This window comes from Sinohyriopsis cumingii, chromosome 1 (assembly GCF_028554795.1).
Source record: "Sinohyriopsis cumingii isolate HCF-2022 chromosome 1, ASM2855479v2, whole genome shotgun sequence".
NCBI lineage: Eukaryota > Metazoa > Mollusca > Bivalvia > Unionida > Unionidae > Sinohyriopsis > Sinohyriopsis cumingii.
In genome coordinates, this window is record NC_142961.1 from 86,497,368 (window position 1) to 86,514,658 (window position 17,291).

Here is a 17,291-nt window from a genome sequence, read left to right on the forward strand (position 1 = left end):
TTTCCCATCACACTTTATAAAGCTGACTACACGACATACATTAATTACTCTAAACATCATTATGTGTGAATACTGGTATTTATTACAATCCTATCCAATTCAAACCATTTCAAATCTTTCACTTAATTCTACTTAATGCTGATGTTTATAACAGTAATCATATTTACCAGTGTCTAACTCATGGGTTAATTGTAATCAGTAATTTTAATTACCTGTAACTGATTACTTATTTTCTTTTCTAAGTAAACAAATGTAATTGTAATCAATTTTTTTCAAATACAAGTACATGTAGTTGCAAAATACTTTAAATAAAATATATCTTGTAATTAAGTTTACTTTCTTAATAAAACATGATTCACAACTTCAACTGATTTTAAATTTTTTACTAACAAAATGACAAACAAGCACATGGTTAATAATACAATAATATAAGGTCTGGTTTGGTGTCTTAATGGACAGCACCACAAATAGGTCATTTAGAGGCAAAACAATTGGAGTAAAGTATGTGACAAATAGGTCATTTAGTGGCAATACAATTGGGGTAAATTGTTTTGTACAAGGACACACCATGGTAGCCAACCTGAGATGATCCAATGGCAGAATTTGAATCTGTACCCTTTCAGCCAACTACAGAACCGCCAGGGCAACTGCCTTCATTTTGTTGCCTCTTATGACATGCAAGAGAGTGCATCAGGTATACTCGACATCCCTGAGCCCATAGGGGTAATTATCGAAATGATTAGTGTTGTTTATTTCAACATTTTTTGTGTTTCTAAATGACTTGCAACATCCTTAAAAACAACCATATCTACATAAAGTGTAAATTTTGAAGTTAGATACCATACATACTTGTCTACAAGTTACGTCCAAGATCCAGATCTTCATTCCCATAATGCATCAGCAGATTTGGGTCTATGTACTTTGGAGTAATCAGCAGAACAAACAACACAGAAAAAGAGCTGCCGGTGCATTATGTGACAGCAGATTAGGGTCTGTGTTGTTTGCCGCTGGACTGTACTTACAAGCAAAAATGTATCATACCATATGTGCCAGGAAATGGAATATAACACAGTCTAGTTGGATTTGTGCAAAAAAACTTATTAATAATCCAATTTGTCCATGAAAAATACTGACATACGATTATCTTTTTTGTATACTAGAAAGGGCTGCTGCACTATGGAAATGTCTATTTTGGATCTTTGTCCTATTTAAGTTTACTCATTCTTAAATAGCATTCATTTTTAAACTTCCCCTTTCTCTTAAAGATTAGTGTAAGTTAAATTTATTGCTGAATTATATATTTCTACATGTTCCTTTGTCAAGAAATTTAATCCATTACATTATTTACAAAACTATTAAAATGAGTTACACTTAAGTCGATGTCAATGACTCCAAACAAAACTGAGCAGTTCACAGCATGTTCCTAAAAATTTAATGCAGACCACAGCATGTCCCTACAACTTTCAAGCTCCAAATATGTTATTTTTGTTTCAGTAAATGGTCATATGAGCATTTTCATCACCTTTGGTAACTTTGGTGATTGCTAGTGATAACACAGTTTGGTGTGTTGAAGTATTTAACAATATGATCCTCGTTGCTGTCATGTCTTGTGACAATCAAAATGCATGCAAGTAACATACAGTTCAATATGCATTGAGTGTGTGTGTGTGTGTGTGTATGTGTGTGTGATTCAGATTTTTAACGTAGCTTTGATAATATTTCAGTCATATTCCTACAACGTCTGCATTATGGCAGTTTATAACAATATCTAGCACTGAGGCATCGTGCTGCAGACATGTAGCATGATGTCCCACCCAGTCACATTATCCTGACACCAGGCCGACCAGTCCTAAAACTAACCTCTTAATGCTGAGCAACTAGCAAGGCAGCTGTTAGTACCAACTGTAAAAGTCTTTGGTATGACTGGGCCAGGGTTTGAACCCACGACCCGGCATCTGAGTTGGATGCTCTAACCACTAGGTCACCGAAGCAGTGTTCAATAGGCATTGAAAAAAAAGATTTTTCGATTCATATCTTACCCAGCATATAAGAACATCTTATTTTCTTCACACTGTAAAACATGCTTAATTATGAACAGTCATATTACTTTGTCACCCTTTAAATTAAAAATAACAAAACATGGGTGACATTATAACAAAATTTCTTGATCTAAAGTTATCAAAGAAGTAACAAATTATATTCCGAAAAGAAATGTAATTGCATCAAACAGTTTGTTCCAGAAGAGAGTAATTGTACTTGGATTTGCAATTACATCTTTTATGCTGAATAAATTTATATTGTGATATACTGTATCAAGCATGTTTTTTGCATTAATGTTGACAAAAAAAATTTGAATAGCTAAAAACATATGCAAATGTCAATGTGTTGCAATCAGATTTATCTTCTGCATCAGCGGGCAGATGTAAACAAGCATGAAAGCAAACCACACAAGTCAAATCTACCTGATCTTAATGAAGTCTGAGAGTCTGTCACATTATCTGCAGCTGCAACAGCATACATAATAAATAATAAGTTATTTTTAGTAAATACATGTGAATCACATTACAAGGTCATATGGTGGACATGTGACAAGGTTTAATATTTTTGAACAACTGAATTGTAACAGTGCTATATGTATTGACCTATAAAACTTTGGATGAATCAACTTCTTCAATCCTTGAATGAAATACAAAATTAAATTCAAGTAATTACAATCAAAGTGAGTCCATTGGGTGGAAGGCTGTCACATGGCACCATGCACCAATATTGTTGAAAACAAATTTAGACTAGCTAAACAAAAAGTAAGTCACATGACAAATTTACACAATAACAATTCATGAGAGAATTATAAAGTATAAAGTAATAGACAAGTTACTTTGCATTCATTAAGCAGCCAGCCCTACAAGGACATACTGACCTTCAAAGACAGCTAGCAGCTATCTGCTGCTAAAGACAGAACTATATAATTTATATCAAGCTAATTGATATAAACTATATTCAAATTCAATAGGCAGCCAGCCCTTCAAAGACAAACTGACCTCTAAGGACATCTGCTAAACATAGAATTCTATAATGTACAAGTTACTCTGAATTCAAAAGGCAGGCGGTAATATAAGGACATACTAACCTTCAAGGACAGCCATCAGCTGTTGCTGCTAAACACAGAATCATATAATCAACAAGTTATCGGTACTTTAAACTGAATATGCGGTCAGCTCCTACAAGGACACATTGACCTTCAGTGAAATCTGGCAGCTGAACAATGAATACTGTCAGCTACAGCAAGTTCCCCTTTATAAAATGGCTACAAGTGCCAAGTGGATACAACAAGATCTACAACCGTAAATCAGGAGAGGACATAAATACTACAACACATACAGTTTTCAAGCATGAGAAGGGCATGGACACTACACGTACAGTTTTCAACCAAAGTAGGACATATATTCTACATGTATGATCATTAAGCAGGTGTAGAGCAAATGTGTTCCTTGTGTACAGTTATTGAAGACAGGGTTATAGTGCAAGTGTAAAAACAAAAATGAAAAGTAAATACAAATTTGCTGAGAAAAAAAGAGTATACAAATAAGAGAAATTTGACAAAATATTTCAAGAAGATAAAATAGTAAAAGATGTTTGAAGTTCAAGGCTCTACATCAGGTTCTTTGGCACTGACAATGACAGTTTTAATATTGCAATGACATAATTGCACTGACAATGACAATTCTAATATTGCAATGACATAATTGCACTGACAATGACAATTCTAATATTGCAATGACATAATTGCACTGACAATGACAATTCTAATATTGCAATGACAATTGCACTGACAATGACAATTCTAACATTGCAATGACATAATTGCACTGACAATGACAATTCTAATATTGCAATGACATAATTGCACTGACAATGACAATTCTAATATTGCAATGACATAACTGCACTGACAATGACAATTCTAATATTGCAATGACATAACTGCACTGACAATGACAATTCTAATATTGCAATGACATAACTGCACTGACAATGACAATTCTAATATTGCAATGACATAACTGCATTGACAATAACAATTCTAATATTGCAGTGACATAATTGCACTGACTCCTCTAAACATCCTAGTTGAAATTACTGAACTTTGGTGGGTTCAAATTATTCTCCCCAATATCATGTGGCCAATGTTTGAACTTTACAATCCATAAATGGCTGCTACTTGTACCTAAGTATCATGTTTGACTCCTACGCTTAATAATTTACAATTTATGACTACCAATCTTACTTCATAAAGAACCCTGCCAATTACCTGTAACAGGAGTACTCTCAAACTGCACTCAGACTTGTTGCAGGACTAGAGTTTTATAAACATCATGAAATCTGCCGGTAAAAAGATACCAAGGTAAGGAAAAAATTTTCTCGCCTGCCAGACAGAATATCAAAAGATTTATCCTAGGAGTAAATATTCACATGCACTACCTTTCTTACACCTGATGACATTGCTGCACATCTTGACATATGAATTGTTCATTTTCTGCAATGTTCTTGTTTAAAGTAATGCATAAAGAAGACAAGAAAAAGAATTTTCCAAATCTGTGCTGGCAAGATATAAGTCACACTCCCTCTGAGAGTAGGGATTTCCACATACAAGCTTGGGGACTTGACAGACTTCATTCCTTACACAAATATCGTATCCCCTTGGGTTAAATTTCCCTATCCTACCCACATACATGGGAAAATATTCTGCATCATGTATATACTTGCTTGTAAGTCAAGACCAACTGCAAACTGCACAAACACAGATCTGCCAAATATCACTTATGTGCTGGCAGATCTGGGTCTATGCAGTTTGTTTGAAGCAATCAGTAGAATAAACTTAGACCCTGATCTACTGGTGCATTATGCAATGTCAGACCAGGGTCTATGTTGTTTGCAGTTTAACTTGACTTATAAGAGAGTATACGTGTGTCCTTAAAATGGTAGGATCTTCTGAATATTTTGTATAATACTCATATATTTTTTTCCCCCAACAATAACTTTTGACTTACAAATAAAAATTTAATGACACGAAGATGTATTTTTCATGAACATGCAATACTAAATGTTCATTAATGAATGTTCATTGTACTGTATATTAAAAGTGGGTCATCATCAATGAATCCTAAAATCTTAAGTGTAATCAATTTGCAAGAAGTTAATTTCTAATGTGATAAACAGTCCTCAAAACAACCACCATCTTGTACAGCCTTGATTAATGTTAATAAATATGATATGTGCTTACATTTGAGGGAATTTGCTAGTAAAGTTTGGGAGCCCATTTCCCCTACTGAGACTGGCTTAGAAACTGACTCTTTTCTTGGCACAGGCTGAGGGCTTTTCTCCTTTTTAAGGGAAACTCTGGACCCATGGTTTTTCTCTGCAATATCCTCTTCAGCTTCCATTTTATTCTCTTGTTCCTCTGTTTTTATTTCTTCTTTCAGAATAGATCAAAATTAGTAAATAAAGAAGAACAAATGTGCTAGGATCTATATAAAAGACAAAAAAAAAGAAAATTGCAATAAGTACCATAGCCAGTACAAAATGAAACCAAAGATAGTAATATATATATATATATATATATATATATATATATATATATATATATATATATATATATATATATATATATATATATATATATATACGGAAGATTATGTTAAAAGATAAAGAAAAATAATTTGGGTAAAGAAACAGGATGAAATTACAAAATTAATGAGCTGCAAGGTAAGCATACAGTGCATTACAATAGCAATATGATTGTTATATCATCATCAGATACAAGTACGATAAGAAAAATGCTTTGCTATGGGTAGAGGTACCTAATTACGTGTGTTAAAAAGTAAAACATTAACACATTCACAATATATCAAGCATTTAACTTTGGACACAAAACTGACCTGGTTTATGCAAGATGACATTAGGTGAACATCATTTTTTTCATTTAACACACAGGGATTACTATATCATAATTAGTCAAACAAACATAAACACATGGGGATTACTATATCATAATTAGTCAAACTAACATAAACACCAGTTTAACTATCTGGTCTAAATGATACTTTTGAAAAACAATTCCCTCACTGCATATACAAAATCTTGAAAATGAATTATTAGCAATGGGTACATCACTCTCATTACATTCTCGTCCTTACAGCCTTACACAGGTACAAGAGTTATTCCCTAACTGAAAATTTAGATGGAAATTCCTCCATCCATGTTAAAAAAACTGGGTGTTATTTTCAAAATAAAGTAGAGGTTTAAGAAAGAAATAAAAGTAGGGCTTTCAAAAATGATGTGCAATGTTCATACATTTGGTTAATTTTTTTTGTTGATTTTTATAAATGAGCATTAATCCAGTAATCAAACAGACCCTGAGAGGAACTTGTTTGGGTAAACGAAAGTTAGGAGAAGATAGGTATTCATGGATAATAACTCATCTAAATTATGGCATGGGATGCTAGCAATCCATCTCCTTCAAGGATTCATCCTGACAAACAACATCACATATATAGAATTTAAGATGATCAACAAGAACCATAACTCTGTCCAAATTAGAGTAGGCATGAAAACCCCCATAAAAGACATGTATGGGTCTATGAAACAATGGTCACATCAAAATGCAGAATGATTGTCAATTTAAAAAAAACAATAAGCTTTATTTCCTCCATTCAAAAGAATACAAACTAAGTTAAGAAGGAAACTGTAATACATATGAACACACACAAACTGAAGCAAATAACCCATGGTTTCTTCAAGGTGACATTGGGAAAGTGACATGGTTCCATTTGATTATGTCAAGTCAGCATAATTAGTAAAAATATTAAAAGATCTCAGGGATGATTTCTTTTGAATTTGGTCAAATTCTGAGATGAGGTCATTTAAATATCCCCCACATTTTAGTCATGGCAGCCATTTCTGAAGGCAATGATTTGTACACACATGAAAGTTCATCATGCTTGAATGCACTGTTAAGTTTGTTTGAAATGGTCCAGTATAATTCATAAGTAGTTGAAAATAGCAAATGTTGACTGATGCATGATAGACTACACATAACACACAATACAGATGTAGGACCATACCTTACAGTCACTGGAGCTACACATTAAAGTGCTACAAATTTTAATTAATTTTAATAGAAAGGAAGGATCTGATAACAAAATCTAAGTTCCCAAATTGTTTTTCTTTTAAATTATTTGACAATGGGCAATTTTTGTTAATTATAGTTTAAATACTGGTTAATAAATAAATAAATGCAACTAATTAAAAGAAATATTAGTAACACCTAATATATGTAATTTTAGTCATTTCAAACAATTGTAAGCCTTGTTAAGTGACCAGAATCAGCTGTGCAAAATAACTGCATTCCAATAGTGGAGAACACAGCCATGTTCATGAACAACTCTGAATTTCACCAAGGCCATAATAAAGAGAATGTCTCTTGCCCTCTTTGGAAGGCACTTGTGTCTTATGTGCTGCTTGTTGCCCTTCTGTCAAGTGAAGCGTGAAATGATAAAGCAAGCTGCAATCACTGTACAAGCAGGACAATTGCAAGAAAAAATGAAGCTGGCTGGATGAACAAACATTGCAAGTAAACTCAGAAGAAAAAAAGAAACAACAAAGCTACAAGCATGCAAACAGCTACAAGCTTAACTTACTCTCCACGTCGTCTTTTGTGAATGACTCGTTGAATTTGTGACGTGACTGGAATTCTGTTTTACCTGCGAAAACAATCAAAAACTGAGATTAATTTAGTTTATAGTGGTGGTAGTAATAGAAGGACTGGAGGTGGGGAAGGAATTGGGCAATGATAATGACAAGAAGAGTTAGAAATCATTATGGTTGCTGTTACTGTCCACTCCATATTGTAAACCATAATAATTATGACAAAGATGATGATGATGGTGACAATGATGATGATGATGACAGTGTTAATAATGATGGTGGTGGAGGTACTGATGGTGGTGGTGATAATGATGATGATGATGACAACAGTAATGACAATGTGGATGAAAATGATGATAACTATGTGAAACTTTTTACCGAATGTTAATTCAGGTTTTACTAGAATGAATTCAGTAAAGTTTAGTCGAATTCTCAGGAGCAGTTTTTCATAATTCATTTAAATGTTTTTCTGTATTTAGCACATACCTGTCAACTCTTATGCCAGGAGAAAACACCTCCAGTGTTTTGGGGGTCATTCCATGTGAACCTTCCGATTTCATATTATTTCCCGATTTTTGCAGAGAATTCGGGATTATTACATTTAATATCTGACATTTTCATTTCTCCTAAAAAAACCTACATAAATAGATATATGGTACGCAATCCACAGAAGCCACATTCTATTTTATCACTTGCGAATAGTGTTGATGAAATAATTATCACACAACAAAGAATTCACTTCTTCACTAAACAGAATGTTAAGTTTAAATATTATTCACATAATTTTATGAATTTTTTTACCCCTACAACAATACGAAGATCAGAAAATAAACTAGACCAAAACATAAACCCCAACAATAAAATTTACGGCAATTAATTTCAATCCCAAGAATGATTGCTGTAAATGCTGTAGCTTCATAATGCTGTACATCCATTCCCATCAAAGAAACTTACTCAAGTACACACCTGGCATTACTATACCATATATACAAATGTTAGTTTCAGTCATAAAATTAAAAGAAAGATTGAAAATACATACCATACAGCATTGTGTCCTCAAAACACTAATTTAGAATAAATATGTTTTATAGTAAACAATGTGAAATGCCTTAAGAGTTGACAATGAGGAAATAAGATGGGATATAAAATGAGGGGAAATTAGTTGTCACAATGGTATGGTAACATGAGACTACATATTTAGTCACCTTTAGTTGCAACAAAATAGGGCATCATTTGCCAATCAATTGCTGGTGCTTACATAACTCACACTGTTGAACATGTTTTCTTCGAATTATGCCAGAGGGTCAGTCCTTTTCACAAGATAATTGCAATGATAAGGATTAAATGTTTATTAGTCACACTGGCTTTCTTACTTGTTTACTTAAGACTAACCTTTAACTTATTGTGCAGTTAAATTTGGCCACAACTGACCAGACTATGAAAAAAAAGGCACATCCTGGGGGAAAATAATCCACGTTACAGGAAGAAACAGTGCATTCTTTGAGAATTTCATGCTTATTGGACCCAGAAGATTGGTCAATATTTAGTGGAAACAAGTCTTAAAAAATGCAGTGAAAAATCTCCCTATTTTATAATTCAGTTTCCTTAAATGGCTTATTGAAAAGTTGACAGGTATGTTAGCATCAATGCCGTATTTGTTGGTGAATCAGCATCATATGTAAAAAAAAGTTGAAAACCCTCAGTACCAGGATGCTTTCTGTCAAATTCTGTAGATCACTTGATGTGAATACAGTATGCCATTTAAATGCTTTTCTATTTTTAGTAATGATGGCCATATTTGATGGTAGATTGGCATCATTTTTATAAATTCTGAAAGATCTGCAGGTCAGAATGCTTTCCTTCAAGTTCAGTTAAATTCTATTGAGCAGTTTTGGAGAACAATTCCTTACTCATTTTTAAAAAAAAAAAATATTTTGAGAAACATTGCAAGATTGGCATCTTTTGCATAAATCTCAAAGGTCTTCATGCCTGGATGCTTACTATCAAATGTGATCAAGATTTTTGTTCAGTGTTTTGCAGAAGAAGTCATTTAAAGGTTTTTCTTGTTTTAGTAATGGCAGCCAAATTTATAGATGGATCAGCATAATTTGTACAAACATGAAAGATCCTAATGCTGGGATATTTTTGCTCTGTGCCAAGTTGACCTTGAGTTAAAAAACAGTAATTGTTGATGAATAATGGACTGGTTTTTCTGTTTTTAGCAATGGTAGCCATATTTGAAGATGATTCAGAATTATTTGTATAAACTTCCAAGTTTTTTTAAGTAAAAGCAGCTGTTTTTCACAGTGGATTAGCATGAATTAAAAAAATCTGAAAGCCCTTCAATTCAGGATACTCTCAGCTAAGTATGGTCAAAATTGGTACAGTAGTATTTGAGAAGTTAAAAATAACATTAGTTGAAGGAAGCTTGGCGAATGATGCACAAATCACAACAGATGAAGTGCCATACAAAGAAAACTTGCTTGCCCTTGCAGTCAGATGAGCTAAAAAAATGCAAAGAAATCTATTTCAATTAAGAACTTTTCCAGTCTTCATTAGAAACACTTTGCTGAACTAGGAGTGGTATTCACATTCAGCCTCACTGCATATGAAGTAATGTGTAGACTGGTTCATGAGTATTTTTATTTTTTTGAAAACTTGTGTTGAGCATTTTATGAATATTAAAGTGGGTACACAAGTTGCTTGCCTAAAACTTATAAAATGTAATGAATTGCTCAATTTTTGTGGATATACATAGAGAAAATAACATTTATTGATACTTAAATGGAATACAACAAATGAAAAAGTCTTAAGCTGGAAGTACAATCAAGTATTTTTCTTGGTCCCTTTGAAATTGTGTGTCCTCTAAACATGCCATAAGGATTCTGGGTGCAAAACTGCAGTAACACAAACCATAACAACTCAATTTTTTCTCTCATCAGCTGCTAAATTCACTGCATTTTGAGGCGATAGTTATATACAAAACTGTGACACAGGAGAAAATCAATGCCAATTTACCACACGATTTAAAAATATTCTTTGTAATCCATATACTGCAGTCTGCAAAGTACGGGTGTGTGTGATTAAGATTTTTAATGTAGCTTTTAATAATTTTCCAGTCATATTGCTATGATGTCTGCAGTGTGACAGTTTAAAGTGATGTCTAGCACTGGGGCATCATGCCGCAGACATGAAGCATGATGTCCCACCCAGTCACATTATCCCGACACCATGCCAACCAGTTCTAACACTAACCTCTTAATGCTGAGCACCTTGCGAGGCAGCTGTTAGTACCATTTTTATAAGTCTTTGGTATGACTTGGCCTGGATTCAAACTCATGACCTTCCACATCCAGAGCAGACGCTCTAACCACTAGGCCACCGGAGCAGTTGCAAAGTAAGGGAAAATAGCTTATGTGAGAATCATTTGTCAGAATGAGAGAGAGAGAGAGAGATGGCTTGATTATAATAAAGAGGTCAACAACTATCACAATACAATAAATGTTCATCAGACAATATGTCATTTAAAGTAGTTCTACAACAACAAAGAGGGGCCCCGAGTGGCCGAGTGGTCTAAAGTGCTATCTGTTATGGATCACTGCCATCTCACCTCTGTCTGCATGGGTTCGAGTCTCGGATCTGGCCAATGTGGGTATGTGAGAAAGCTTGCCAGGACCTTCTCGAAGGTCGGTGGTTCTTTCCGGGAATTTCCCGGGTTCTTCCTCCACCATTAATACTGGCCGCCATGTATAGCCTATCATGTGCTGAAAAATGTCGTTAAACCCTACAACAACAACAACAACAAAGAGAAAAGCCATTTATGACGTGTTCTTTAATGATCACTAAACCTCTAAAAATGGCAAATAAGACAGGGTAAATTAATATTTTGTATATCACAGCTGGAAAATTTGGTCATATTAATAAGAAAATTTTATCATATTGTTGAGAAAATTTGTTCATATTCTTCAGTTTCTTTACATATAGCTTTGGTGGTCTAGAGATTAGAGCATCTGCCTTGGAAGTTGGGAGGTTGTGGGTTCAAACCCCAGCTGAGTTATACCAAAGACTTACAAAAATGGTTCTAACAGCCGCCTCGATAGGCACTCAGCATTAAGAGGTTAGTGCTGGGACTGGTTGGCCTGGTGTCAGGATAATGTGACTGAGTGGGACATCATGCTACATGTCTGCAGCATGATGCCCCAGTGCTAGACATCACAATAACATCACAATAAAGTGCCACACTGCAGACATCATAGCGATATGACTGAAAAATTGTTAAAGCTACGTTAAAAATCTTAATCACACACAGTTTCTTTCTTTGGTCATGTAGTATCAACTAGCAAACAACATACTTTATTTGTTCTAATTTGGGTGCTGCTCCAAAGTTGCTGTCTTTCCATTTTAACTTGTGCCAAGTAATTTGGTTCCAACACTCTGCTTACAAGGACCATTTAGTAGGTTTTCTTCATGTTTATTCATTTCTTTCAGTATGGATGATTTTCATATGTTGCATCGCACCAACATAGCTAAGCTGATGATAATTGGATATGCCGTACATTACACAATACATATGGTTGCTTTACCAATCATGCTTACAATTGTTTTACTTTTTAATGATATAATAAACCTTTCAAAATGGATGTTAACATGACAACATTTGGTAAGTAACATAATATTCTGAAAAGATATAGTTTCACATTTGCAAATCACTGCTCTATTTTTTATCACTGACGACTGTGCCTGATTATGCGCTGGTAGCAGACAAAATGAAACTGGATTAATGAGAATTATAATATTCATTTTTAAATTTACAAAAAATTAAATATACATTGAGTTCAAGTTCATTTTATTCCTTCTTACATTTATAAGAACTAAAATATGAATACAAAAGTGATTTGCTTGGGATCTTGTTCGTTCCTGGCATCTAAGCATAAAATCATTTCTTTTGTCCTAACCTTCATTTTGACTGACTGGAACATTCTTTCTGTCAAGGTGTTTTGTACACAGAATGTTAACACCTTAAAGCAAGTGATAGTGACCACCTGTTGCACTTGGAAATACAAATTGATCTTAATTATCCTTACCATAATCTTCAACAACTAGAGTAATATATTATTGTAATAGTGTGGTGGCAGAGAATTTAGATGGCACTGTTTTGAGTACACTGAATATCCAGACTTAGCTAAGTGATAAATAAGAACCAGAAACAATCACTGAAAGTTAATTAATTTTCCATACTTTTAATGATGAAGTACTGTTATGTATATGTAGTTAGCATCATTATTAACTCATTAACCCCTGGTGCCATGCTTTTGCGTCAGGAGGTAGTATTTTACTGCTGAGCTCTGTAGTGTCAAGGTCATGTAAGATACACTAAAGTGGGTGGTATTATAGAAAGGTTACAGAGACAGATGTAGCTCTACAATGATACCAAATAATCTGGACGTTCTAGTTGCACTACGAAATAGAGAGGGAAAAACCTAATTTTTTGGACCTGATTTTTATCCACCCAAAATTTGCCTGTGGTCAGAATCGATTTTGTGTCTGAATTTTAGACTTTTTGGCCTCATATCTAAGGCAGAGTGGTCTGAACTGCACACAGACAGGCAAACCTTTGCAAAAAGTAGGATAAGATGGGCATTTGGAATAAAAAGTGATCTTGATACAAAAATGATGGGTTTTTTTAAGCCAAAAAACCCAAACAAACTCCAACTTTTACCCTTCTGCTCATGTGCGAGCAAAACAGCCATATGATAAACGATGTTTCTAACACAATTAGGCATTAGGTTAATGGGAAATCCCTTCGAAGTCGATGTATTAGAATGTATTCAGAAATAGCCCCCCAAATGCATTTCCTACTCACATTTCAGGTGAAAACGACAAAAACCTCCAGGGGCTAATGTGTTAACATCTCAAAATGGTACACACTGATACCTGAAAGCTGAACATGTAAAGTTGTCACATCCAAAAAAACTGAACCCTTGTAAAAAATATTTAATAACAGTCAATCCCAAATTTGAAATAAAAGCTGAAAACCTAAATGAACTAAATATTGTCTCTCTAAAGAAAAAAATTGTTAATGTTAATGGTGTACCAGGGTTATTTTCAACAAGCATAGCGCAAGAAACAACAAAGAATTCTTTTGGTTGGCTGATCTGAATGGAAAACTGAAATTTAGGGCTCTTTAGCAAAATAAATCTTTATTGGTGTAAAAATGTGATAACTTTAAAGTGAGAAATCTAGATTCTGCAGGTAAAGGTCATTTCATATGCACATACTTGTTACTGTTACAGTATAATGCATGAAGAAAAACCTAGCAATTTGCCAAAATAAATTACTGAATAATATCAAAATTATGCATAATTAACTTTGCTTTCTTAAAAATCACACTAGACAGATGAATGAATAAAAGACAACCATAGTATCGGTATATTAATATCACATTTCAACCATCAAAAATACTCAGGAATAGTTGGAACTCTTTATCAACAGATCATTTGAACTCATTTTTAACTTTCATTGTCAGAGTACAAATTAAAAGAACAACCTTCTTTAACAGCACTAGCGGGATAGAAACAATCTGGGCATTTACTTGGGGTTGAGATATGGACATCTGATGGATATGATCTAAGTAGAGAATGACATGGGTTGGATACTGTTCAATGGCAAATCAGCACCACATAGATGACTATTTAGTGCTGAAAGAATGTGAATAAAGTGCTTTGCCCATGGACACACCACAGCAACTGACCTGGGCTTGTCCAGGTAAGATTAATACCTGGACCTTTGGGTTAAGAGATCTCTCTCTACAACAGATGTGATAATCCGATATTGACTGAAAGGTGACCATCAGCAAGTAAAGAACACTGAGAGTTATCTTGTTCATGGTACTGTTATACTTGCTTATGAGTCAAGTCCAACTGCCAAAAACATGGACCCTGATCTGCCATAGCATAATGCACTAGCAGCTCAGGGTTTGTGTTGTTTGTTCCACTGATTACTTCTAACAAACTGCATAGATCCAGATCTACCAGCTTAATACACAACAGCAAATCTAGGTCTGTGCAGTTTATATTTGGACTCGACTCATAAGCGAGTATATATAGCACGTTACAGCAGACTTCTAAACCCAATGTTAATAAGACCATCCATGTGAGAGAAAAAAGTAGAAATAACAAGGTTTTCAATTTAGCCAGGTGGTTGCCATGTTGGATTCCAGATTGGCACCAATTTAACTTAGGACCATATATATGTTAGAAGAAGTCTTTTAGTGAAAATTTCATGTCAATCCCAGGGACCTGAGGTTACTATCTTTATTATATTTTTAACCTACAAACAAATTAGAGCCCCTTGAAGGGATTGATGCTCGTCATTTCTCCCCAAAATTCCAGGTACTCATGATAAGACCATTTCTTCTTCTTAACTAACCATTGTTGAAGTCATCTAAGATATTCTTGAGCAATAAGAATTTCAAATTAGCCACCATGATAGCCATACTGGATGTAAAATTGCCACCATTTTTATTTAAAACCAGCTTTGACATTATAAGAAGTGAAAACCACATGTTTATATGAGGAGTTAAGTGATAACAAGATTTTCTAGATGGACTCTGTTCAGGTTACAAATACTGGATGCCCTGGCAGCATCATTTCATTTAGAAATAATTAGACATCTGGATGAATGCATGTAAAGAGTTTTCATGGCAATTCTCCAAGTATTTTATGAGGAGTAGCGGCAATATATCTGTGTGGAAAGATGGACAATGGACAATATACTGATTGAAGACAAGTAGAGCTAAAAATTACATTACAACCATCAGAAGAGTAGCAATACCAATATTTTCAAGATGGCCATGAGGCAGCCATGCTGGTTATTAGACCAGCACCAATTTCATTTAGGAGCATCAACATCTTGTAGGAAGTCAGTCTATGTCAATATGACTATTTGTTCAAGAAGAGCAATGTTGGACAGAAAGTCATCATTAAATGTCAGATTGTCACCATAATCATTTATAGTGGTCATAATGGATGTTTGAAGGTACCAATTGGCATAGCCACTATAGTTGTTTTAATGGATGTTTGAAGGCACCATTGTCATAACCACTATATTGGTCATAATAGATGTTTGAAGGCACCATTGGCATAGCCACCACTATAGTGGTCATAATTGATGTTTGAAGGCATCTTTGGCATAGCCACAACTATAGTGGTTATAATGGATGTTTGAAGGCATCTTTGGCATAGCCACCACTATAGTGGTCATAATGGATGTTTGAAGGCATCATTGGCATAGCCACCACTATAGTGGTAATAATGGATGTTTGAAGGCATCATTGGCATAGCCACCACTATTGTGGTCATAATGGATGTATGAAGGCACCATTGGCATAGCCACTACTATAGTGGTCATAATGGATGTTTGAAGGCACCACTGTGATAGCCACCACTATAGTGGTAATAATGGATGTTTGAAGGCACCATTGGCATAGCCACCACTATGGTGGTCATAATGGATGTTTGAAGGCACCATTGTGATAGCCACCACTATAGTGGTCATAATGGATGTTTGAAGGCATCATTGGCATAGCCACCACTATAGTGGTCATAATGGATGTTTGAAGGCACCATTGAAATAGCCACTGTAGGGTCATAATGGATGTTTGAATGCACCATTGTCATAGCCACTATAGTGGTCATAATGGATGTTTGAAGGCACCATTGAAATAGCCACTATAGTGGTCATAATGGATGTTTGAAGGCACCATTGGCATGGCCACTATAGTGGTCATAATGGATGTTTGAATGCACCATTGTCATAGCCACTATAGTGGTCATAATGGATGTTTGAAGGCACCATTGGCATAGCCACTATGCAAGGACAGGGGAGAAACATTCAACTGCAACACAGAAATGGATTTAAATTAGCATGTGCAAAGTAATCAACAAAATCATGACAAGTGACACTAATATCTGTAAAAACTATGCAAGGACTGATAAAATTATGGCACAAGTCACCTGAATTAGCAAAAGCTTGAGCTTTGAGACACATGTAATATTGCACAAAGTCCAGGGAAAAGAAGGATGTTACTCTAAAGGCAAAGGATTATGATAATGTTTATTTTTTTCCAAGGTCTATAATTAGTAATACTGCACAAAGTCCAGGGAAAAGAAGGACGTTACTCTAAAGGCAAAGGATTATGATAATGTTTATTTTTTTCCAAGGTCTATAATTACTAATTGGAGAAGAAAATTCACCTTGGACATGGAACTAGCTCCAGGAAAAGTTAAAGCAATAATAACAAACATGAAGTGTATTACTGCTATTAAAAAGGACTTAAAGATTTTTCTATATTTAGAAACAGCAGCTACACTTAAAGGTCAATAAGCATCACATGTATAAATTTAAAAGCCCATCATGTCAAAATGATTTCTGTCAAATTGGATCAAATTACATTTAGCAGATTTGGTGTAGAAATAGTTTAAAAAAACTTTATATTTTATCAATTGCAGTCATATTTAATGGAAGATCAGCATCATTTATATAAAATGAAAACCTATCAAATTACGAGAAAATTCTATTATTTAGTT

General features: G+C 34.4%; 1 protein-coding gene across 36 annotated transcripts in view; it reads right to left on the minus strand.

Moving 5' to 3' along the window:
• Positions 1 to 17,291, minus strand: part of LOC149807288 (EF-hand calcium-binding domain-containing protein 7-like) — a 131,807-nt gene that overhangs the window by 56,483 nt on the left and 58,033 nt on the right. For 18 of the 36 annotated variants that reach the window (XM_089964841.1, XM_089964817.1, XM_089964720.1 and 15 more), the window contains 3 exons: positions 7,698 to 7,760; positions 5,282 to 5,473; positions 2,463 to 2,504 (listed from right to left, as the gene is read on the minus strand). In XM_089964841.1, coding sequence (XP_089820967.1) covers positions 2,463 to 2,504; positions 5,282 to 5,473; positions 7,698 to 7,760 — 297 coding nt within the window. The remainder of the gene's footprint in view (positions 1 to 2,462; positions 2,505 to 5,281; positions 5,474 to 7,697; positions 7,761 to 17,291) is intronic. The other 18 variants (XM_089964808.1, XM_089964736.1, XM_089964677.1 and 15 more) reach the window with 5 other exon arrangements.